At 34.6% G+C, this 25910-nt stretch overlaps 1 protein-coding gene across 1 annotated transcript in view; it reads right to left on the bottom strand.

The window, feature by feature from the left end:
- Positions 1 to 2663: 2663 nt before the first annotated feature.
- The window catches only part of LOC102020994 (ovostatin-like), a 65825-nt gene continuing 42578 nt past the window's right edge, over positions 2664 to 25910 (bottom strand). Inside the window, exons 21-36 of the mRNA XM_005378886.2 lie at positions 24311 to 24437; positions 23821 to 23939; positions 22886 to 22937; positions 21600 to 21683; positions 18676 to 18852; positions 18400 to 18481; positions 16302 to 16458; positions 13560 to 13634; positions 13049 to 13214; positions 12633 to 12835; positions 11101 to 11316; positions 9085 to 9209; positions 8427 to 8517; positions 5287 to 5355; positions 4980 to 5082; positions 2664 to 3450 (exon numbers count right to left, since the gene is read on the bottom strand). Coding sequence (XP_005378943.1) covers positions 3389 to 3450; positions 4980 to 5082; positions 5287 to 5355; positions 8427 to 8517; positions 9085 to 9209; positions 11101 to 11316; positions 12633 to 12835; positions 13049 to 13214; positions 13560 to 13634; positions 16302 to 16458; positions 18400 to 18481; positions 18676 to 18852; positions 21600 to 21683; positions 22886 to 22937; positions 23821 to 23939; positions 24311 to 24437 — 1908 coding nt within the window. The 3' untranslated portion in view covers positions 2664 to 3388. The remainder of the gene's footprint in view (positions 3451 to 4979; positions 5083 to 5286; positions 5356 to 8426; positions 8518 to 9084; positions 9210 to 11100; positions 11317 to 12632; positions 12836 to 13048; positions 13215 to 13559; positions 13635 to 16301; positions 16459 to 18399; positions 18482 to 18675; positions 18853 to 21599; positions 21684 to 22885; positions 22938 to 23820; positions 23940 to 24310; positions 24438 to 25910) is intronic.

The following is a 25910-nucleotide window of genomic DNA, read 5'->3' as shown; positions in this document are numbered from 1 at the left end:
CTCTCTTGCACTGCCTGTCTCTAACACTTGCTAAGTATTCTCTCCCTCATGATGGAGCTGAAAGTAAACTGCCAACCACATGACATATTCACTACTTCAGCTCCTCTGAGTCATCACAGAAAAATGAAATCTTCCATGCTACCCATACCCACCCCAGACCCCCAGACCCCATATCCCCAACTTTTTCCACGTCACCATTCTGGACTCATTGGTTTCCTTCAGCTCTGCTTAACATAGAGCCTTTGTGCATTTTTTTTTAAGGTCTCCTGCATTGCTCCTCTGTAGATTTCACATAACCAGCTCCTCGCAAATGTTTTCTTCTATTAGCTCCTCAGTGTGGTCTACTTTGATCTCTGTTTTTTGATGTGTTATATAATGCACTTCTTAACTTGTGAGGTCTGATGTGTGACAGTATTATGGACAGCTGAGTTAGTCAGAAATTAGTATGCAGTCAGAGAGGAATTGGACCCTTGAGGGAGTCAGTGCAGAAGATAAGACACAGCAAAATTGTGGCTGGAGGTGACTTTAAAGAGTGCCAAGTCTCAAGATGGAGACCAGATAGTCTAATCCTAACCCTAGAAATAAACATCAGTTTAAGATTAAATTGTAATTAATGCCACCTGGTCCAGTGAGCCTAGAGAATGCATCACATGCATTGGTGGGTGGTCAGAACACCCTGGCCCATAGCCCCATCCCTCTCTAGGAACGCATTTGTTCTTTCTGCATGAGAAATTATAGATCAGCTAATACACCCTTATTATGTGCTTTGATTTCCTATTGGACCACTATTAGCTAAGCAACTATACTTTAATCCTCTAGGTTGATTGTAGTTTGACCCATGAGTACCCAAGTTGTGACTTTGCTATATAAAATACCCTTGATAAAGAGCCTTGGTGGCACCCTCTATGTGGGACTCCTCCTGCTTCTCAGAGGTTTTCTCAATAAACCTTTCTGACTTTTAACCTTTGTCCTACTCTTAACAAAGGCCATTCTTTGTTATCAGGAGACACAAATTTGGCACATCTGCCATCTAACAGGTGGGGAGTTACTTCCATGTGTCATATGGGAGGCCAGTGGGATTTTGGAAAGAGATGAGAGTTTGCTTTTGTTTCATAGCATATTCCCCTCACTTTTTTTGGTTTGTTTTCTTCTGGATATTGAAGTTTATTGACTTGTTGGTGCTGGGGTGGGGGGCATTGAGTCTTTTGCTGCTGAAGCAGATTTTCTGGATTGGGGTGTGTGTGATGGAGACCATAATGAAGCAGCCATGAGCATGACTTAAATTAACCAATAATCTTTTCATGTTTACTTGTAAATCTGTCCAAGGACTAGGCTCCTTTTCTGGAGATGAACGGTGGATTCATAGTAAGTGAACCTTGTGAGTCACTGATCCCTATTGAGGCCTGTAATGGTGGATGAAGCCAGAAAGCCTCAAAGGACAAGACAAGATCACAGCCAAGGACACCTGGATGCAACCTCAACTAGATAAAGACTGTAGCCTCAGGCATCTCACTCCTGGGTAGATTAATTTAATACCTTACTTGGAGCAGTCCTTCAGTGGTTCCGCCCTTCTTGAGTACTCCCTTCCCTTCTTCTGATAACTAAATAAATATGGGCCACCCAAAGAAGGTCTTGGTCTTAGCCCTGAGAGAAGGACTTTGATCCTCCTGGTGCCCTGAAATCATTCTATTTGCCTCTTTTATTTAGCCTTCACCATACATTCATTCAGGAGATTGTGGACTTGATCGACCTGTGTCTATTTATCCTTTGCTTGTTGCCTTTACTTTCCTTAACATTGGAAACATTGAGCTCTCTGCTGTCTCCATATTTTTGCCCTTTCCAGAGTGGCCATATGATTTTTCCTCTTGATTACATCAAGAACTGAAAGTAGTTAACACAATGAGAGAGGAAAAGTGAAATACAGCAATTTTGAGGCCTAGACGTTGGCTGTTTCATGCAAAGCTTTCTACAACAGTTAAAGGTTAAAGCCTTCATGACTAGTTGAAATATAGTGAAAAGCCACCAAGAGACCTAAGAGAATTAAGAAACTAATGCTATATTTCTCCTTTAGAATATAGATTTTTGAGGCAAATGTGATGGCCATCATTGATGGGTATAAAAGCTATCAGGGAGAAATAAGCTTAATACATAGGACTTGGATCTGCATCAATACACCCGGAAGAATATTATTCCTTCAGTGAGATTTGGGCAAGCAGGCATGAACCAAGGCTATGAGGAATTTAAGAATCATGAGTGATATTTGAAATTCTGAAGTTCATTAATTTAAGATATTTGAGAGACAGTACATTCATTTTCCATTGCTACTATGGAAAGCCTCACACTTTGGGCTTGAAAATAGCACAGATTTATTCCTTTATCTTAATACTAACATGCAACTATACACTTTTAGACACATGTTTAAAAATAGTTTATATATAATATACATCTATGCTCAATTGAATTATACAAATGAATGTTTGATCTAATTAAGTTAAGTAAACATATTTCATATTCAAAGGAATTCTTCAGATATATTTTCAGAATTTATCTTCCAAGTGATAATGGGACATGGGCAGAGAGGTAGAATGGTATTTTGCATGATATGTTCATACTGAGAGTGAAAATTTAATTTTGAAATTAAAGTTAAGATACACAGATTCTTGTCAGGTTTTATGAAACAATAGCTGTTAAAATAAATTTATTTATATTTAAATATTATGACAGTCTTACTTTTCTATGGTTTCCAGAAATTTATTCAAAAGGCCTATCAGAATTAAGTTCTTAGTACATGAGAATATTCTATATTTAGCAAAACATTTTGTTATTTATTCAGTGATTAATGTGATATGTTTTTTCCCCTAAAAGCAAAAAGTAAGGCAAGGACTTGGATATAGATAATTTATTTCAGGAAACAAGAAGAAGAGATGAGGGAGACTGTGCAAGAAAAGGAAAAAATACTAATTTAAGGAGTACTGAGGCTGCTCTAGGAGAAAGTGGAGGCTGATTTGCAGGGCACATCATGAGAGATATCTCGAACACCTTCCAGAGCTCCCAGACTGGAGGCTGGAATACAGGAGTATTCATGTAGTGGCTCTGGTCTCTACAGGTTGAACTTTGCACTTGGACCCATTGACCCTGCACTTCCCACTGTGCTTCCTTACAAGTCAAGCTGGCTACGGGGACTCCATGGGGGACAGTCATGTGGATAGTGTCAGGTTGGTGGTGGTGTGCTTGAGGGTGGATGCTGTTGGTGGGAGAACTGTAGTATAGGAGCATGCTGGGGATTCTGAATCTTTTATTTGGTTGAAACAGTGGAAAGAGTCATTTGATATATAATTCAGTTCCAAAGTGCCATCTTCTTGTCCGTCTCATTTCCCTTATCCCAGATCTAGAAGGCTTCAGAGGATATCTGATTGCATGGTGTGCTGTATTCTGCAACTGCAAATTCATCTGGAAGAGAGTAGTTGTTACTAGAAACAGTCTCAGAGCACTGCTCAAGAAAGCTTCTTAATTATCTCTGTTTAGAAATAAATTCCCCTATATTTGTGGTAATATAAGAATTGACTTGACAATTTCCACATCGATTTCCTTTCCCGTCACATTGCATGCTTATGCATGTCACTGGTCTTAAATGTTTCAGGTACATGATGCATGCTAAAACCTGAGATTAGCACTTAATTTTCTAGTGTAGAAAATATTTATTATTTCAATAGTTGGAGGGACAGTGAAAACTTAACTCAATCCTTGAGGTTTATGGAAACAAAGATATGCTTCCTGAATGTTAGAGTACCCAAAGTTTGTAAATCATTATTTGTAGATAAACACTCTCTGTTTGTGGCTGAACTATTTATCATTACAGTTATATGGAAATAGTAGCTTCTTTGTTTACTAAAAGTCTATGAATCATTTATTGGGTGTTATAATCTGACTTGAAATTAATTAACCTGTCATTTTCATATTTTGATTGATAAAGTTATTAAACCTGTATTTTAATTTATTAATATGCATAAGTTTAATCTAAGGAATGCACAGGAGGACCAATAAGCTTCAGTTTCAAGTTAGAAGACCCATTGTAGAGTTCTTCATCTGCCATCTGTTTTGTGTTGTTAGTAGGAATTTACTTTTTCTGAGCAAAAGCAATAACACAATAAAAACCCAGTTTTAAAAAAGCAGAAACAGAAAATTATATGACAAAGTAGCTACAATTCTATATTCTCTATTGCTTGAAAATGCAGCAGTATTTGGCAACACATGGATAAATAGTTGATATCACACTAGGGAGATACATGTCCAAGTGAGTCTGTTGAAGGATGAAAGACCAGAATAAGTTAACTCAGCTGGCAGTCAGCCGGCCAGACTCCAACTAAGTTTCTCACCTGCGAGAACCAGGGTGGGCTGTCCTGGGTCAGCCAACCAGTTGATCTATCAGTTGGCCATAGACACAGAAGCAATTTATACAGAAAATGGCTGAGCCACTCTGAATCAGGCAACATAAATCAGCAACCTGGCTCACCACCAAATTGCAAGGAGTGATAAATATATGCTTTATCAGACTATTTCCACCAGTTCTCTAATAGCACCTCTTTTATTTTCTATTGAAACAGAAATACTGTCTTCTAATTCATACTATTGTATAAACTGCATGTCAACATTCACAGAAACCAGCTCTGTTTTGCATGAATCTATAATTTATTCAGAAAGAGTGACTACTTCACGTTTATTCTCTAGTAATTTAAACCAACAGTTTAGTGAGAAGATAATTTAGGAAAAATCTTGAAGTTCTTTTATAAACAGAATAAATCTCAAGGTCTGTTTGCTATTGAACTCAAGAATTTTGTATTAAATGATATAAAATGTTACAAAACATGAAATAAAGAATATTTCAAGAACAGGAATGATAACATCAGTAGAGAAAATGAAAACCATCGTGTATCTAATCAGATTTAGAACATATCTGGCATTAAAAGTGAAATTCTTACCGGTTGCATAGTAATCATAGAGCTGAACAGATGCAGGCTTGGTGTTGGACACAAGTGTGTCTTGTTCAATGGAGAATGAGAACTGGATTTTCTTTTGAGTAATCTGAGAATAAATTGATATTATTATGCATATTAAATGTATTCCATCAATTTCTCTCTATGTCAAATATTTGGAATTATTTGAACAATGATCATTTGGCACTACTCCCTTACAAGAAAACAGCAAGAAATATAGCAAAACAGAAAGAAATGACATTGTGCCTCCGGCACATACAATACCTAAACCGAATTACGACAGTAAACTTACACTCTGTAGATAGAAAAAGACGTGGGTGGCTTTAATTTCTACTCGCTGTACTGTGCCATCTTCTTGAAGCTAAAAATAAGGAGGAAAAGTTGTATTGGAAATTTAGGGAACTAGTGATAACAAACACTTCGCTAATCAGAAGTAAAAATATTCAATTTTAATTTGGTGGCTTTTCTGCACCTTTGCAAATATTTGCAATATTCAATACCAAACATAAACCTTTGAGAGGCTTTTATTTAGCAATTTTGAGAAACTTGTCTGAATATTTCTTTCTAATTTTCAATAAGTAGAATAATAAAACATACGTTACTAATTCATTTTAAAATTAAAGTAATATTTGTGTGTACTGAGGGGGTAACTTGATTTTTTTATCTATCTGTACACTGAGATTCAATCAAGATAATTCACCTATCTCTTATATCACCAACTTACCAGTTTTTTGTGTTGAAGGTGTTGAAAACCTATTCTTTTAGTAGTTTTAAGAATACATTAATTGTGTCATTATGCCAGTAAAACTTACTCCTCCAGTTTAGCTAAGGTGAACTTTTTGGTCAATATTATTCCTTTTTCTTTTGTTCCCCTTCTCTTTGGTACACACTTTAGTACTCTCTGTTTCTATCATTTTTTAAAGATTGTACATGGAAATGAAATACCATGATATTTGTCTTTCTGTTCCTGGCTTACTTTACCAAACATAATACCCTCATAAGTTGCATCTGTAGTGTTACCAAATGACAGGACTTCCATCTTTTTATAAGGCATTATAGTGTTCCAGTGTGCATATGTACACATTTCCTTTCTCCATTCATCTGTGGTCACACATGTAGTTTGCCTCCATGTTGTTTCTTTTTTTCTTTTTTTTGTCTTTTCTTCCGGTACCAGGAATCGAACTCATGACCTTGCGTTTTTGCCAGGCAGGCGCTTTGCTGCTGAGCTAAATCCCCAGCCCCTGCCTCCATATTGTGATGTTGCATCAAACACGGAAGTCAATTCTTTTGGATATTTGTCCACATGTGGATTGCTAGGCCTTATGGTAATGCTAGTTCTACTTTGTAGGGGAAACTCTATACTATTTTCCAGAATGGCTGGACACAAATGTACACTCCCACCAGCAGTAGGTGAGAGCTTCCTTTTCTCCCCATCCTTGCCAACATTTATTATTATCCTTCACCTTTTGAATAACAGCAGTTCTAATAGTGGTGAGGTAATATTTAAGTGCAGTTTTAATATGCACTTCTCCAGTGACTAGAGATTTTGAGCATTTTCACAAATATTTTGACTATTTTTCTGTTTTATTGATTGTTTCCTTTGCTGTGCAAATGTTTTTAGCTTGATGCAATCTTATGCGTCCATTTTTGCTTTTGTTTCTTATATATTTTATTTCTTGTACAAGAAAGTATTGCCTACATTTCCTTTTTAGGTTTCTCCTACATGATTTTGAGTGTTTTGTACATTTTGAGAAGATTTTTTCTTTTTTCATCATTGGTATATCTTTGTAATATTTAATAGTTACATACATCTGGGGAATTGTACACATATAACATCTTGATTATTTTTACTTCCTCTCTCCTCCCCATTCATGTCCCCTTCCCATTTTCAGGAAGTCTACCTCCCTGTTTCTTAACATCCCTCTTTTACTTTACTCTTTGACTTATCTTTTGGGTCCTTATCTAAGAAAATCAGTGTGATATTTATCTTGCTGTCCTTTGGCCTCTGGTTAATTTCACTTATCAATATGGTCTCAAGAGCCAGGTTTATTTCTACACATTACTCAAATTTACCCTTTACAGCTGAAAATAAGGGTCCCATTTCATTCTACGGGATGTGAACATCTACTTTTCTCGTTACTACTTTTCTTTTTTTGCGGCACTAGAGATTGAACCTAGGGTCTTCACACTGAGCTATACCCCATCTCTTTTTATTTTTTATTTGGAGACAGAGTCTCAAAAATCACTAAATAGCCCAGGTTGGGTTTAAATTTGTAATAATCCCATCTCAGCCTGCCAAAGAGCTACAATATCAGGCAGGCACCACCACCTCTAGCTTCCCAAAACCACTTAACTGAGGCACTGTTCTTTACCCATTGTGCATTCTTCATGTCCTTGTCAAAAATCTATTGATGGTAAGTACTTGGGTGTATTTTGGTTTTTTAGTTTTTTTGTTCCACTGGTCAGGGTGTTTGTTTTTGTACCAGTACCATATTGTTTTAATTACAATTGCTTTATAATGTGTTTTGAAATCAGGGAGTATTTGTCTCTGGCTTGTTTTTTTGCTCAAGATTGCTTTAACTCTTCAGGATCATTTCTGATTCCACATAAATTTTAAGATTTTTTTCTATTTCGGTTAAGCATGTTATTGGAACTTTGATAGGGATGGATTACATTGACTCTATAGATTGTTTTGGATATATTTTAGCAGTATTATATCTTTGAGTCCCTGAACATAAACCTTTCCATTTATTTGTGTTTTCTTCAATTTCTTTCATCCGTGTTTTATAATTTTCAGTGTATAGACTTTTCAACTCCTTGGTTAAAATTTTTAATTTTTAAAAAATTTCTTTCTTCAGATAATTTGTTGTTACTATATAAATATATTGCTGATTTTTATATTTTGATTTTATAACCTGCAACTTTACTTAATTTTCTTACCAGTTCTAACAGGTTTTTTTTGAGGTGGGTAGTTTTTAGGGTTTTTTATATGCAAGATCAGAACATCAGTATACAGAAAAAAATGGTACTTTTTATTTTCCTGTATGGTCTCTTTTATTTCTTTTTCTTATTAAATTGCTCTGGCTGGAACTTTCAGTATTATATTGATAGAACTGGTAAAAATTGACATCCTTGTCCTTGAACTTAGAAGGAAAGCTTTCAACTTCCCACCACTGAATATGATAATAGCTATGGAATATCTACTCGCTTTATTTTTTTCATGACTTACTGTTTTGATGGTATAAGAATATAAATAAATTTGAGACCCTTGAATTATATACTATGAGATACAGATGTGACTAAAATTTCATTCATTAAGACAAGAAAATGTGTTTTTAATTTTTACACAATTTACAGTCATTGTATAAGGCAGAGATTAACATAGTATGGCTAATGTGAAGTTATTTGAATGAACAACATTGAACTCTTTACCTTCTGAACTGATGATCTGTCAGGTACATATCCTGAAAGCATCTTCACATCAATGATTGCCATGTTGGAAGAGTTGCGTTTTCCAGAATAGCTTTTTAAGAAAAGTACAAAATTTTAAATTTAGGCAAATGTTAATCATCATTCAAGAAAAAAATTATCAAAAAATGTATTTGCATAGAAAAAGGTTATTGTACCCTACTTTTTATAAGATATATTGTTTTGAGATCAGAATATTCTTGCAATAAGCTGAAATTAGTGGTGTACCAAAATGAAGCAACACACATGTCAATCCATTTGCAAGTGGACACAGAGAGCTGAACCTGACTTATTCTTGTTTAGCAGTTTTGGGTTTTAAAATCATGGGACTATACTATGTTGATATAGAGAAACATACCTCTTACAGAGGAATTTATAGAAGATTTTTCTCACAATTTCTTTATGTTTCCTATTCTATATATTTTGAAGCTGCATTTATTTTTCTATTTGGAATTATACAATCTTGGCAATTTAAACAAGATGAAATATAATTCCCTTGAGAAGTTAAATAAGACAATCTCTTTCATAAAATAATTGGATTGCTCTTTCAGTGGATGCCTGGACACAGGCTATCTGAATTACAGGTGGAGATGTAGCTAAGTTTAAAAAGGAAAGTTATTACCTGGCTGAAACAACAAGGTCAAACTTTGTATCCAACAATCCTCTGCAGACCGTGTTGGCTGTATTCACAGAAAGGGAAAATCCAGATGACTTCTTGGGAAGTAGGATGTTATATCTCAGAGTTGACTTGAATAAATAGAATAAATAGAATATGTTGCTTGTTAGCTAAAATATTACTTTATGTTTATTATCACCCTCTTAAAGTTTTAAATTAAATTAAAAGACAATTTTTGCATCTAGGATTCCTCTTTTCTATGCATTACTATCTTTTTTTTATAAATTTATTGAGCTCATGTTATATGCTTCCTGTTAAGTGTTTTTTAATGTAATAATTCCTTTAATGCTTTCAGCACCCTATGAAATATATGCTATTTTTTGCCTATATTTTAGGGAGGACAAACATAAGGACAGGGAGATTTAAAAAAAAAACAAAAAAACCTTGTCAAAACTGATAGAGTTCATGAATGTAGGCTCTTTTCTGGTAAAGAACTGAAATAATCCGATATCAGCCTCAAGAAACTTATTACTGATCTCAAGGCCTTCATACTCAGCTACATCCCTGGTCCTCTTTAAAATTAAAATTAATTAATTAATTTATTTATTGCAGTACTGGGGATTGAATACAAGGTCTTCACATTGAACTACATCCTTAGCCATTTTTTATTTTGAGATAGGGTCTCATTAAGTCACTAATTTGCCCAGGTTGAGCTCAAACACTGTCATCCTCCTGCCTCAGCCTCTCCAAGTGCTGGCATTACTTTGAAGTGCTAAAATTATTACAGTGTCAGAATTACAGGAATTAAGGTAAATGAATACAAGTAGTATGATGAATTAACTAAGAGGAAAATTGCAGTGTCCAAATCTATAATAATATGAATGGGAAATAGGCTTAGTTAACAACTTACTTTGACCTAATAATTGCACTTCTAGAAATATATCCTTAAGTTACACCTGTCCAAATATGAAGTAAAATGTGCATAATATTCAATAGAGTTCCACTGTAATAGGGAAAGAAGGACAATCATTCAAATGTGCATTCACATGATACTAATTAAATACCATCTAATATATTTATATAGTGTGGTAATGCTAACTAAATAAAGGCAGAAGGCTTGGAAGAATTAGAATAATTCTCACGCTGTTGCCCTTAATGAAATGGTTGATTCAGGCAAATGCCATTAATGCATAAGAATTGTAGGTGAAAACTGGTGTAACATTCAACATCTGCACGGCTCCAGTGTAACATGTTGACCTCTTTCAGGTACAATGGAGAATAAAGATGCTCCTTTTGGGCAGAAATGTGCCTGTCACCATTTTAATACAATCATCAAATGTCTGTCACTAAGGGGTATAGCTGAGTGGTATATCACTTGATTAGCAAATGTGAGACCCTGGATTTGAAACTCAGCATCTAAAAACAAATAAAAACAAAACTCAAATAAAGCAAAACAATAATGTAACATCACTGGTAGTGATACACCTCTGTTGTTTTTCTTTTTTCTTTTTGGTACTGGGAAGTGAACTCACAACCTCACACTTGCCAGACAGGCACTGTACCATTAAGTGATATCCCCGGCCCGTGATATACCTCTGGATGTAAGAGAATATAGATCTAACTTTCAGTTTACAGAAGACACACAAAAGAGGCAACACATTCAATGACACCAAAAAGAAAACAATCTGAGAAATCCAGACACTCTACAACACTTCCCTGATGCCTCAGAAAGTTAATGTCACAAGAAGAACTGAAAACTTGGTAGATATATATAAAATTAAAAGGGATTTAACAAATACAATGGACAATTGCAAAGCAAGTTTTTGAATGAATCCTGGTTTGGAAAAAAAAGACAAGTATGTTGGATAGTTAATTATATTACAAATCATTATCAGTTTTGGTTCTGGAAAATGGCATTGCAGTTATAAGAGGGAGTGTTTTGAAAATGCACTATGGCTTCCTTATGATGACTCTAGGTTGCTTTAAAATTCAACCAAAAGGAAAGAAAAAGCCTAAATTTACCTGCACATATACGTAGCCATTGCCAGCCACTTTCACAGTAAACTGTCCTGTAGGTTCTGGCATTATAATTTCTAGTGGCACCAAGCGATTCTCATCGTTCACGAGGAAGGATCTATTAAATGCTTTGTCGGAGAAAATCTGCACTGAATTTTGTCTGTTTTTAGAAAACGTGAGTGTTTGGAATAGCGTCAGAGCTTGGAGAGCCACAACAGTGTCCTAAAAGAACAACGACAGAAAAGGTGTTAGAGTATTACCTAGGACTTTGGAATCACAGTTCAATAGAAATGCTACCTATTGCAAGATCATTTAAAATGCTGTCACTTTTTGGCATTTTAAAATTATTTTGTGAAGTATACTTTCTATACTTTATAAAAAATAAATGAGGCCTTTGAGAAAATTTCTGTTTGACTCTTTAATTCAGGTAAAAACATTACCAATAGAATAGTAATGTAAGAAGAACCGAGGAAATTTTAAAAATGTCTACTGAGTCAGTCTTTGTTCTCCCAGATATTTAAAAATATAAGGCCAATCAATCTGTGGAAAAAATAAAAAGCTTGAAAAGATAAGAAAATATTTTCAATTGTGTTTTCCAGTAAGAGCAGCATTTTAAATAATTGGCTAAATAAATTATATATATAACACTGAGGTAACCAGTGGGCCATTTTAAAATATCAGGCTGGGTTTCTACTTATAATAAATCTATATCTGCATATATCATAGATTGATGAATAATTGAAATGTAATAAATCCATAAAAATACAAAAAATACAGACATGTATTTGTTTAATTTTGTTTAAATGCTAGTCTTAGCATAGTATTAAAGTGAAAACTTTGGACAGCATTATTAAATTAAGTGAAAATGAAAGGAAAATAATCTGTGTATGTAAAGTGTTATGCAGATTGAGGAAGACCAGAATTTGGTGAGGGTGTTACATGCAGTAGCGTGATTAAAATCTTTATCCAGAAGTCTTAAAAATACTCAGGAAAAAGGTTAAGACTCTTGTTAGGAAGTGTGTAAATGGTGTATGACCTGGTGATTCATCACACATGAGGTAAAAAGGATTTTAAAAAAGGAGAATATGCTCCATGTAAGTAGAATCCATGGGATTTATTTCCTACTCAGAATGAGTGACTGCTTTTATTGTGTCAGATCAAAAGAGATTATGAAAACTATTTTGAAGTTACATAGTCAAAATTATTCTTATATTGATTATAGTAATTGATTGTTGCCACTTTTCTGATAAAATCATAGCCTTTAGTTTGCCCATAAATTGTAGTGTTAGATATCTAAATTTCCATTTTAATAACTGAACAGAAATAACCTTTTGAATAAATACTTGGAGACTATTACTAGGTAAAAATCTACATCTTCCATAATCCTAAACTATGGCAAAGTAAGAAACAATAGCAAATTTAATGGTGATAAATATTTGGTTGTATAAAAGTAATATGTACATTCAAAGGCTAACTGTCAATGCAAAGTAGGTTCTCAATGTTTTCGCATGTAAAGATTTAAAAAATATATATGTTACCTGTGTGGAGGAGAAACCTCCACGGGAATTTTGCTGCTTTGCCACCCACTGTACAATCTGTGAAGCATAGGACAGCTCTTCCGAAGTCAGCCTTGGCTGAGAAAGGAAAGCCAGTAGGATGTAACTGGTTGTTTCTATATTTGCGGAGGAAGCCCAGTGGTCATAGGCGGATGGCCCTGTCAGTTCCCAGTAGACTGCGCCACCTGGGGGAAGAGTGAAAGGATGTCAATAGTGCCTGTGTCAAAGTGTGAGATTTACATATGTGGGCAAACAGGTGACGCTTGAGAAAGTGCGAACCTGACAATCCAAAGCAAACAAATGCCAAGGGATGATAACTTGGCACCACCTCTAGACTGTACCACCACTAGACATTTTACTTGTTCACCACGACTCCAGGAATGGTGAAGGGCACTCACCTACTTTCTTTGCCTTTTTGCTCAGTTCGTTGAAGAATAATTCCCTTTTATCTTTATTGTCTACTAAACTGAAAGTATAGGTCAAGACAGCCTGGTCATACGTGGTCAAATCACTCTTGTGAGCTGCACCCTCTATGCATTGAAGACCCTTTTGAACTGCCACAAACTACAAAGGAAAGAAAAGTCATTTGTGCACCACAGTACATATGTGAAAACACAGATGGTAGTATGTTAATCACTGGAAAAAATCAGGAATGAATCTTGTCTGTGCTGAAATGTTCAAAGTGCTAAGGAATGCATTTGTTTAATTTTTGCAGTTTCACATAGTTTGATTCACGGAAACATGCACAGTTCCTGCGTGGTTTGATTTGACAATCGAGAAGGATATTGGCTCAGCATTTCTTATGGTAGCTATAAATATAAAGTTGTAGCTCCTGTTATTATATTGAAGGTAAAAAAATGTTTTGGATTTATAGGAGGCAAGTTAGTGGTATCACCAGAGGTTACTTACTGAGATTGGGTGACCAGCTTCAAGCAGGGCATTGACAACATATGCAGTGAGTGAGATTTTATTATCTTCTTCACCCTGAATAAAGCACAGGAATAACATATGAGATTCATAGAATTCAGAGGAAGGGACATCTTTCTTTAGAAATGTAATGTGTTGTGAAAACTCAGATTGGTTGTTTCCTTCTGATTTTGGGGGTGAGTACTAGGGATCAAAGGGCACTCTACCACTGAGCTACATCCATGGCCCTTTTTATTTTTGAGATGTGGTTCCACTAAGTTGTTCAGGTTGGATTTGAACTTGTAATCCTCTTCCTTCAGCCTCTGGAGGAGCTGGGACTAAAAGTGTGCATCCCTGTACTTGACTTCTTTTCACATTTTTGGGGAGTGGTGGTGAAGTTTTTCATATCCTCAAAAGATACTATTTATAAGATGACAAAATAATGAATGAAAATGCAAGGAATTTACAGAAATAGAACATAATTTATAAAAAGTATGGGGCTAAGCAGACATTTAGATCAAAGGAAGCATAAGATGCCCTGCATAGCACCATTCCTCAACCTCATACTCTGTCTAGACATAATATGAAAAGTATCATGGAAAATGCATAAATAATATCATAATAAATGAATATAGCATGAAATAGAACAGGAGATCCATCAATGGAACAAATAGAACAGAACAAAATGCTGGCAAATACAGGAAGCAACACAACAAAATCCTCAAAAGTCAGTAAACATCGACAACATTGATTAACAGAGGCATTATATGTGGTAAACCACTTAGAATATGGAAATAAATCATAGATAAATTGCACAAAACAATAAAATAAATTCTAGCAGATCAATAATATTAGGTATAAATAAAATCACACTTGCTCTAAAAGTTTAATGGGCTATTACAAAAGGGAAAATAGAAACTGAAAATTATCATGTGAGAAGTACTTGTTTTCTGAAGCAACTGACTTGTAAGAGAAATAGTCAGACAGCAGGCCTTTGTTTTATGCCCTGTTATGGCTTAGCTCTAAAATGTCCCGCAGTGTTTCATGTGTCTGGAGGGAGACTGGTCATGAGGAAGCTATATTCATTGTCAATGAGGTCAGTATCTTAATGTACTGCTAGAAGTTGAGGACTGGTTGGACGTGGGCTCTCTAGGGTGTGACCTGGAAGGGTGAATTGATGTCTCAGGGTCCTCTTCTCTCTTTCTGATTTCTGCCTGCCCTGGATTGAGCACATTTTCCTCTTCCATGCCCTTCTTTTTCATTATTTTAGATGATTAGTACATGTGTTCTGTGCATAATAACATTTATACTCCTTGTGGGAAGTTGGTACATGTACACAACACATCTCAATTCCTTTTGTTCATCCCTTTGCCTTCCCTTCTCTCCACTCCTTCCACCTCCTGATGCCACTTGGCAAGCTCTTCTACCATGCTTTCCACTTTGGAGACACAGACTGAAACCATGAGCCAAAATAAACCTTTCTTCCTCCAAGTATCAGGTTTGGGAATTTTTTCCCAGTGGTAGGAAAGTAACTAAGACACCTCCTGTATTTCTAAATATTTTTTTCATACTTACATCATTCAATGTTACTGACAGTATTATAAGTCAGATAGATACTCCCTTTAGAGAAGAATTGTAAATTGGCATAACTTCACTAAAGCTCCATCTGGTGATATTATTTTAGAATCTTAAAAAGTTTTACTTGTAGATACCTACTCTAGGTCAATAATGACTTGAGGCACCTATTTTTGTACTAAAGGAATGTTTACATAACTCTTGATTGAGTTTCTTCGACATTGTTGAAAGTTCAACAAAGCATCAAATAATTTAAACAATTTATGGTTTATCCATATGATGGAGTATATTAATCTACTGATTTTATGTTAAGTTATTCTAATGTAATAGAGGACTCATAATGTTAGGTTTTAAAATAGGAGAATTAAAAACTCAGAGCAGGATAGTCTCAATTATATTTATATAGTATTGGAAAAAAGATCAAAGGAAAATATTGCCAAAATATTAAAGGTAGTTATCTCTAAGTTGCTGACACAGGATATTTTTTGGTTAATTTCTTAGGTTAAATCTCTGATTTTATTTTCAATAAATCAATTCCACTATAATAGTTATGCAGAAAATATTAGCTTAGGAAAAGTTCAGAAAGATAAGACAAATTTACTTATTAATATTTACGTTGAAGTTTTTACCAAATGCCTTGAGAGCATACTTTTAAGTGAAATAAATCAGAGATAAGTGTTTATCACATTGTTTCTCCAGTGTGAGAAACTGAACATGTAAATAAGGACCAAAGTGTATAATAAATATTGAGAAGAAAATAAATAATAAATATTGGGAAGAAAATGTTCAACTGAGAAAAAAATAAAGAAATTGGATTCTAATAATGTGATAATACTAATAAAGAATTTCTCTAAATGATAAAGCATTGAAATATTAGTAATTATCTTGGTTCTCTAACTATTTTTACTTCCATTACTAGTAATACTGCCCTAGTACCCCATCCTAACCACCATAAATACTGGTAGAATCTTCTAGAGTTTTAAATCTGACTGAAGGAAAGTAAATTATAAATTCATTAAGAAAGACTTCATAAATTTTCACTATAACTAATTTAAACCAGTAGAAATTTTAGTTTAAAAATTTCTATCAACTCCATCAGTGCTGCATTGGGATTCATTAAATGATCTTGATGAAAGAAATGAAAGCTGAAAGGCAGAATTCCTTCAGTACCTTCAAAGCATTGTTGAAATTATTGCCAAAATTTGGAAAGCAACCATCTGATTTCTGAATACTTAGAAGCCAAACAAGGGTCTGAGACTGTACTTTGTCATCAATATAAATGTAGCGCCGGGCTTGTGCAAATGACTTGTACACAAATGCTGTAAGCCTGAAAAGAATCATAGACAAGATATGTTTATAACCAGAATTGGGAGGCAAATTCTTATAAAAATGAGTGGTTTATTACAATTGCATTTCTGAGTTTCACATTCTGAAAAATTCCTTCCCCAAGTTCCAGCCTAATGTCTGACAGCAACTTATCCATCTCTTGTCAATCATCAAGCATTTGGTTTATAAATCTCTTCTTCTCCCCATCCATTCATCGTTTGTGTCCCTGATGAAGAGATGCCTCCTCTGTGATGTGTTCTCAGATTCTATTATATGTACTTCAAGCAACAGCAGAATTTCCCCCATCTTTCCCTTCTTAGCACCTAAAATTCAGAAAGCCTCCAGAAATCACAAAATGTTTTAACTACAAAAGTTAACAGCTGTGAGGAAGCACTTGTGATGTGTTTTCACATATAATAAGCGACTTGAAGTGGCTCGTCCACACACAAGCAAGGTGCGTACTTAGATATGTATTCCCACCTCTGCAGAGGCCTTCCTTACAGGTAAGTGCTAGGTCAAGTTCTCGTGTGCATGTAATACTCCTTGCCTGTCATCCAAGTGTGTCATAATACAGTTTCTGGAAAGTGTCACTCTGTTTTATAAGCTCTCACAGCATTAGGTGTGTAATTTCACTGCATCTTTTGTTACCTTGTGTTCTGATGTACTTTTTAATCCCTCATTACTGTACTATAAACTTCCTGAGGTCAAGGATCATTTATCATTTCTAGACAAAATAACATAATGAGTAAGAAAGAGATGAGATTCTGGTACATACACTAAAATTCTGTCACATACTTAACAGTGAGTTTGGAAAACTAATATCTCTGTGCGTTATAAGCTGAATTGTGTTCCCCTCATAATGATCTGTGAAAGTCCCAACCTCCAGAATGTGACCATTTTTGGAGACAGGGCCTTTAAAGTGGTAATGAAGTCAAAGTGAGGTCATTTCTATAGATTTTAATCCAATATGATTAGTATTCTTACAAGAAAAGGAAACGGGCAAAGAAAAGAGACCATGTGAAGCAGGAAAAAGGTGGCCATTTCTCAGCTGAGAAGAGAGGGCCCACAATCAATCCTTTCAAGACTTTGACTTCAAATTTCCATGAACAGAATACATAGAGAGCAAATTTCTGATGCTTCAGCCACCAACTCTGTGTTAGCCCTAGAAAATCAGTACAGTGTTTCTGTTTCTTCATTTGCAATAGGGGTATTATAATGTGCTCGATTGGATTGTCAGTTGAATTAATTACATTCAATTACAAAAGAAATGATAGTTATTATTGTAATGGGCATGTGTCATTTTGTACCTCAAGGATTTATTGTTCCCAGGACATGGTAATGAGAGAATATGGGCTTGAAAATAAAAGTTAATCCCCATAAAGAATAAATTTTACAACTTGCATCTTAAAATCATTATCTTTTTCAGGCTTTTTTAGGCTTAAAATAAATCAGAGCCTATACTTAACCTATATTTTATTTTGGTACTTTTTTCACTGTTTATAGCAAACATCTATCGACTGCACCATACATTTTTCTTATTTCACTATAGACGTCATATCCATACAGCTAATGCCTGTGTGAAACCATGCCTACAGAAGCAATGTTAAACCGGTCTTTGATGGTGCGTGGGATGATATTAGTATTTCCACTGGAATAATTTGTTTATACAACCAATGTGATTTCACATCCGTTATCTGGCCTCACTGACTTACTGTGTTTTGCCTATTGATTTACTTACTTAACATGCATTTTGTGCTAAGTAAAAGATATAAATTCTTGAACCCAAATCCTATTAAAATAATATGTTGTGTATGTGCATTGCCCTGCATATAAATAATTTGGAGGAGAAGGTCCATACTTTCTATAAAACCCTCAAAAATCTATGTTAAAGGATATATGTAGAAATATTTAAGTTCTGAAATACACGATAAAAGATACACACCATGTATTTTTCTGCTCATAGTTATATCCAAAGGTACTATATGATCCATCTTGATGTTTATAAGACATCTGCTTCTGATATCCTAGAATAAGGAAAAAGACATTATCATTTTTTGATTTGAAAATTATTGTCCAGAAAAATTCACTTAATTGCATATCTGTGTTTATTATAAGTAGATAAGGGAATATATACCTGTAGAAAATATGTTTATGCAGTTAAGAAGCAAAACAGCTGAGATTCAGATATTAAACTGAGAGTTTTAAATTTATTCTTTACCTGTGGTCAGGTACCCAATAGCCTTGGATTTTATCTCTTCTGTCAGTTGTTGAGTCTGATTCAGATAGTCCAAGATGTAAATATTGGAAGTGAATAGGGCCATATTTTGCTCCCCACAACCAAAAGGCATTTGTAGGAAATTCTGTAAGTTTTGTGTGGCAGAACCAAGAATGTCTCCTGCAAAGACAATCAAATCAATTTAGACTTCATAAAAATGGAGAAGATAAATATGAGTTTGTGTTCATGACCCCTGTATCACAGATATTCAGGATAACTAGTTTTGTATTATTGGACTCTTTTCTATTTGTTGGAGCCTCTCCATAAAATGTTGGCAATATGTTATCCAGCGCAGCACAGCCAAGAGCAGAAGGGCTAAATATTTGTGGGAATCAAAAGTTCTGAGAGCTCCCATGACAAAGTAGAAACTCCAAGCCAATGATCAATCAAAAGGGACAGAATTTGGACCAGATAAACATTTGTGAAATGTTTAGCATGTATCACATACTGTCCTGAGCACTTTGCTCATATTCATTCACTCAATACTTAGATCAACAATATAAATAAATACTCCTCTTGCCATCTGTAGGAAACTGGACATACAGAAGTTAAAAATTTTTCCAGTGTCATTCAAACAAAATGCAGCAGAATCAGGAATCAAGTCCAAATAATATGGTTTCAGAGATTCTGGACTTCCCTACTTCCTACACAGTTTCTTTCAGTAACTAACACTTATCTAGCATTATTGTGTATCTAGTGGAATATTAGCATCTGGATTTAATTTTTATAACAATCCTGTGAAGTAATATTATTCGGTTCACATAAAGGATTAGGGAGTGAGGCACAGAGAGGTTGAACAACTTGTACAAAGTGATACAACAAGAATTAAATTCAGGGTTTAAATATGGGTTTGCTTAGTTACCCTAAGGAATTTGTATACCTTGAAGATCAAAATCATATCAAGTATCTTTTCTGGTCACAAGGGTAGAAAGCTAGGAATTAGTAAGAGGAGGATACCAGTAACAATCACAAATATGTAGAAATTAAACACACATTCCTGAAAAACAAACGGGTCAAAGAAGAAATCTAAAGAGAATTCAAAAACATCTTACGATAGACAAAAGTATAAACAAAATTTACCAAAACTTATGGGATATAGCAAAGTAGTAAAAATGCTAATCTTATTAAAAGAAAAATTCAAATAAACTACCTAACATGTCACCTGAAGAAACACCCCCCCAAAAAGAACAAACAGCCAAAAGTTAGAAGAAAAGAAATAAATTATCAAAACAGAAATAAATGACATAAAGACTAGAAAATTTTAGAAGCCTAACATTTTCTAAAAATTTCAGTCTTTGAAAGTATAACCCAAATTGGCAAACCCTGAGCTAGAATAAGAAAAAGACTAAAAAAAATCAAATCATAAATGAAAGATGAACCACTGTAGTGGACACCAGAGAAGCACAAAGGGTCATGAGAGAGAACTATCAACAACTGCAGGCTAATGTCTACAGGAAATGAACAACTTCTCAAGACCAAATCATGAAAAAATAGAAATACAAACAACAGTCAGCAGTTAAAACTTTCCCAACAAGGAAAACTGAAGACCAAATGCCTTCACAGTGAATTCAATAAAATCTTTAAAGAATATTTAAAATCAATACTTAAACTGTATAAAATAGTTAAAAAGGAGGATAAACTTCTAAATTCATTCTATACAGCCAGTATTACCCTCGAACTAAAGCCATATAGGAGCATATACGATAAAATTAGCCCAATAACCCTGATGAGCATAGGTATAAAAGTCTTCAATATAATACAGGAAAAGTGAATTCACCCATACAATAAATGGATGGAAATCAAAGTCTTTGCAAATTAGATCACAAAAATAAAAAGGACTTAGGATGATGATCATGGATATGATGGTGTATATTTGCAATACATTTGTAGGATATCATTGTGCTTCAAGTGGAAACTAAGCCTAGGTAGTCCTTGATCTTGATCTTGGAAGATGCTAATTATGCAAGACTTTTTTCCCTGTTATGAGCACTTTTCTAGTGTGCATCTTCCCCATCACAACAATATAGGATATAACCACAGTGCTGCATTGAGTACAGAATCCCTTCCACTGTATTCCTCAGATCTCCAACTTAAATCTTACCCCTGCGTTGTACATAGGTGATGAGGAGGCTGTGGAGGCTAGACATGTCAGGATTTGTGAAAAATGATGGAAACAGTTCCTGGAGGTAACCAGTTTTGATACTGTAAGTGAGCCAGAGAGCAATTTTCTGGTTTTCAAAAAGGGGACAATGATAGGTATATATGATTTTAAATTTTTACATATATTTTATGTTTTATGTCTGGAAGTGTTCAATAGTTGTTAATGATTACCTGGAAGCTTTTCCAGTTTCTGGCACATTACTAAGGCTCTAGTATCACAGGTCTTGCAAGTTAACAAGCTTTGTGTAGCTTTGGTTATTGACCTACAAAGACCCTCAGCTTTGTGTGGAGTGTTGCTTACTCTTTCTTGAGTACTGCAACTCCGATTAAGAGAGTTTGATACCACTATTTACTGGTTCAGTCTGATATCCTCTAAAAATCACTGGTTTCTGAGAAAACATCAGAACTTTTCTTTACTAAGGTGGTCATATAGGAGAAACCAGGCAGAAAGTCAATGTCTAGACTAAATTTTATGAAAATGATCTTTAGAAAAGGGAAGAGTTAAAGTGAGAGTATGTTGGAAGCTCTGGCACTTGAGTTCTTCCTGTAGTTAGGAAGCCACCTCTGTGAACAAATTCCAAGGGCAGATATGGAACCCAGAGAGATGACAAAACTAACAAGCAGAACCATGGCAGAAAAAGACATAACTTTTCCTTTACTTCCAAGCTCATGTATGACCCCCTTGTATGATGGTACTGTAGACTTACCAACAACAGTCCAATAGGCTCTGAGGGTCCCTTCCACCAGATTATCTGGTAAAGTGAGCACCACTGATCGAGACACTGTGGATCCTAGGAAACAGAGAAATAAATTAATTAATTCAGAATTCTAATCTTTAAATCAGAGTTTTTACTTCAGTAATAATTTATCTTCTTGATTATTAAATCACTTAGTGCTTTCTTATTGATTATTGCAAACTGTAAAATAATCGGAAACAGGCCAAAAGGATTTCATTAATTATAACTAATTGGATTTACTTACACAGTTTTCAAGGTCAGTTATATTTTAACATATGAGAAAACCTTAATTTTGGAAGGCACATTACAATTTACTGTGTACTTTCAAACATGCTATTTAATTAGATATTTACAAAATGACTTATTGTGTATGTACAGACCAGACATGCCCCCTGACCCCTTAGGAGAGAAGGTTCAGGCCAAAAAAAAAAAAAAAAAAAAAAAAAGGGATTTGGACTGTCACATGATTCAAAGTAATAAAACTCATAATTTGAACATAGGTTTTATGAATCCAGAATCAGTGTGCTTCCCAAGCTGGTGTTAAAGTGCTCTCCTACCAGCCTGTGTTCCTTTAGGTGATAAAATAGGAAAATAAATGGAGATGTGTGGCTTCTTTAACTACAGGAGTCTGTAGTATTTCTGACATTCAAGCAAAGAAACAAGTAGCTGCCATTTTAAATAAGTAGATAATAACAGAATTCTGTTCTGTTCTAGTATATTCTGTAAAGCAATCTAGATGTTGCATTTTGTGGAACAAAAAGATTTTTATGCAACAGTTATGGGTCACAGCACTGGGTAGATGGCGGACCACTCAGGATGTAGTAACTCAAAAAAGACTTGCTATTATTTGGCTCCAAGGTGGGGGGCAAGAGAAGGTTCTACAAGTCATGGTTCAGATGAACCATCATCTTTAAATAGAGATGATTCTACTTTGGTGGTTGTCTTTTGACAGAATACTTTTAGTAATTATGATTATTTTAATGACTAATTCAAGGTTTGGATAAGGAGAATGTAAGAGGGAGAGATGAGTTGAATAAAAATCAAGGGGGCTCAGATTTCTCAACTGGGGAGTAGAGAAAATGGAAAACCTAAATGTTTAAATTCACACTGGTGTGCAGGATGCTTAGATTTCATTATTTGCAAGTAATTTAATCTTTTTCAGTAGCCATATTTCTGAGAAGAAAACATAATATGATTAAATTTCCAAGCAAAGACAATGCTGCTATGTCAGCAATACTGGAAAGCAGTGTACTCACCATTGGTGTAAATAAACAAGCCCTGTGTTGTCTCCTTTTTAATACCTTCAGGCTAAGTATTGGGAGAAGAACAGGGGGTAGTCATAATCAATCTTAAATCGAGTAAATTCAGAATATTTTTGTATTAATAATAATGTTTAAACAGAATAAATAATCACCAAAAATTATTACAAATGATTATATGAATGTTAAGGTCCAAGATAATGCTGAAAAGTGATTTTGTGTGCTGTGAGTTGAATATCACTAAAATTGCAGGAAAGGACTAACTAAAAAATCTTTCAAGCTCCAAAATCCTGCCATTTTATTACAAGAATATTATACACTTTATTTTAAAGTTTCTTTCTACAGTTTAGACTAAATGTCTGTCCCTGGTCTTTTTTCCAAATATTTAATCAAAATAATATATTGTATCTAAGTGGATCACTCCTATTTCTATGAACCCTGAAAGTGATAGTTAACACTTTTTTATAAAGATAAACATTCTGTAGGACAGATTTTTTCCCCTGGTTCTTTAATTTTTAAAATTAATATGTATTAATCATACACAGTAATGGAATTTATGTGTTATTTCTATGCATGCGTACACCATGCACTATTCAAATCCATCCTCCCCACAACAATTCCCAATGCCTAGTAACTGCTATTCTACTTGCAGGTCTAATTTTTGTAGCTGCTCATAGGCGAGAGAACAGGTGGTACTTGTTTCTTGTCTCAGGATTATTTCTCACAGAATAATGCCCTCAGTTCCATCCATTTTGCTTCCAATGAAAGGATTACATTCTTCATGGCTGAATTAAAATGCATTGTGCATTTAGGCCACATTTTGTCCATGCATTCATCTGCTGATGGGCAACTAGGTCAATTCTATATCTTAGCTATTGTGAATAGTGTGGGAATAAATATAAATTTAGATAAACATTACTTTGAGGTCTTACCTCCACCAACAATGGTTTGATCAATGTATCCTTCCAGCCAATGTCCTGAGCCAGGGATGACCCATTCTCATCGATAGTATTCTGCAGGGTTTGAGCTGTGATAGTGAGGTTGACTACACCTGAAATGGCAAAAATATAAACGATAAAGTTATTAGAATGGAGAACCAAGCAAGAGGTGATCATTGACTCTAAGTTGAGGTAAACTATTAAAATAATCAAAATTTTACAGAAGAGAGAATTAAGTATTGCAGTAAGTATTAAAAACATAAATTCTTAACTTGATTCAGAACTTGATTCTAACTGCCCAAGCCTGGACCCAGGTAGATTCACCTTGGGTTGTAAAAGAGAAAAAGCAAGGCAATAGGAATAGGAGAATAGGTAGGTGCTAGTACTAAAAAGTGGGTAAATTAGCTACAGCAGAGAAATAGTAGAAAGCTCTTAGGCAAATTTACAAAACAATGTAAACAAATGTAGTAACCACAGATCTCACCCAGTTTATGTGGGGTAACCAGCCAGCTCAAAGATTTTTTCTCATTGCTCCTTGTATAATCATTTTCATCATTAATCGAGAGAAATTTGGCTTCATAAAGTTTAGATGCTTCCAGTTCAGTATTAATCTGTGAAGGCCAGACAAGAGACAGGAGGAAGATTTAAACCTTTTCATACATAAGTGTAGCAATCCACATGTTTGAGAAGCTACAGAAAATTTCCTACCTTTCACATTTTCTGCTATGAGAAGAACGATTTCCAAACCATGGGAAATTACCAACATCCTTTTAGTTAGTTATAATAATTTGACCTTTCACATTTACAATTTTGAAAAAGCAGTCAACAGTTATTGACATACTCAACAATGTATTTCTTTAGAAATTTGCAGCAAAATAAGCAAGCATTTTGACTAATCTGGGTTGATCAACATATCATTCATTATTATAAGCTGCAGTTTCCTTTTTCTTATTTATAAATTGAAGCTAGTGTCATCTACAGTTTGCAATCACTGTGTATGCTATAGCAAATAACATATAAAGTAATGTCTAGAACAGTCCATCCTTGCCCAGGCTTACAAATAAGGAACTTTACTAACAAATAAGCAAACACAAATTTTCTTGATTATTAAAAATAGTGTTATTTTTCCTAAAAATGCATATTTCTCAGGACCACATCCTGACAAACTCAATAATAGGTTTGCATGCTTTATTTCTTATTTTTAGTTTTACTTTTTATGGTGCTGGAGATTAAAGTCTGATCCTTCTGCATGATAGGCATATGTTCTACCACTGAGGCATACCACAGGCCTTTTTATTTTTTCAGCAAACAGTATCACTTAAGGTAAAAATATATCAATCATGTACATGACTTGGCATGTTGGATATGTCATGCTGTGCCTACTATTTACTGGTGTTGTCCTTTTGTTGTCCTTATTGTTGCAACAATAAGGACCACATTGTTATTGTAGATACTGTTGAAATTTATTTTTTATATAAAATTATATGGAAGGGAAACAAATCCAAAACTTATTTATAGTGCATTGGGCAAGATTCATAATGTCATTTAATTCTCATAAGAACTGAACCAAATACATAATAGTAACAATATTTCATACACTAATAAATTTACCCTGAGAGAGGGCTGTATATTGTTCAAAGCAACAGATCTAGACAAAGAAAAAACTAAGAAGTGAACTCAAGCTTAAACCTCTGGGCTTTTTATACTATAAAATTCATAGATATTGTCAAACTGTCAAAAGTCAACCACTAAGAGGAGGTATAAATATTCTGTACATCCTCAGGCAATCCAGTGGAGAAAGGTAAATAATTTAAAAATCTAATTAACACCCAGTATAATTACTTCGTAAGTCCTTCTACTTTAGAAAGGTCTTATATATAAAATTCTTGGTTATGTTTAAGAATTGAAGGTGAAATATTTTTCTTCATTCAGACATTCCCACTCCTCCTGTCACACACTTGGAAAAAGTTAAATCATAACGGTGGTCTTAAATTCCTTTATGTTCAGCCTACCATTGAGAGATAGTAATACGTATTTCCAAACCTCACTGAATAGTTGGTAAAGCTGGTAATGCCTTAAAAATC

This window comes from Chinchilla lanigera, unplaced genomic scaffold (assembly GCF_000276665.1).
Source record: "Chinchilla lanigera isolate Chin_1 unplaced genomic scaffold, ChiLan1.0 scaffold00012, whole genome shotgun sequence".
Lineage (NCBI taxonomy): Eukaryota > Metazoa > Chordata > Mammalia > Rodentia > Chinchillidae > Chinchilla > Chinchilla lanigera.
This window is presented reverse-complemented; position numbering and strand designations above follow the sequence as displayed.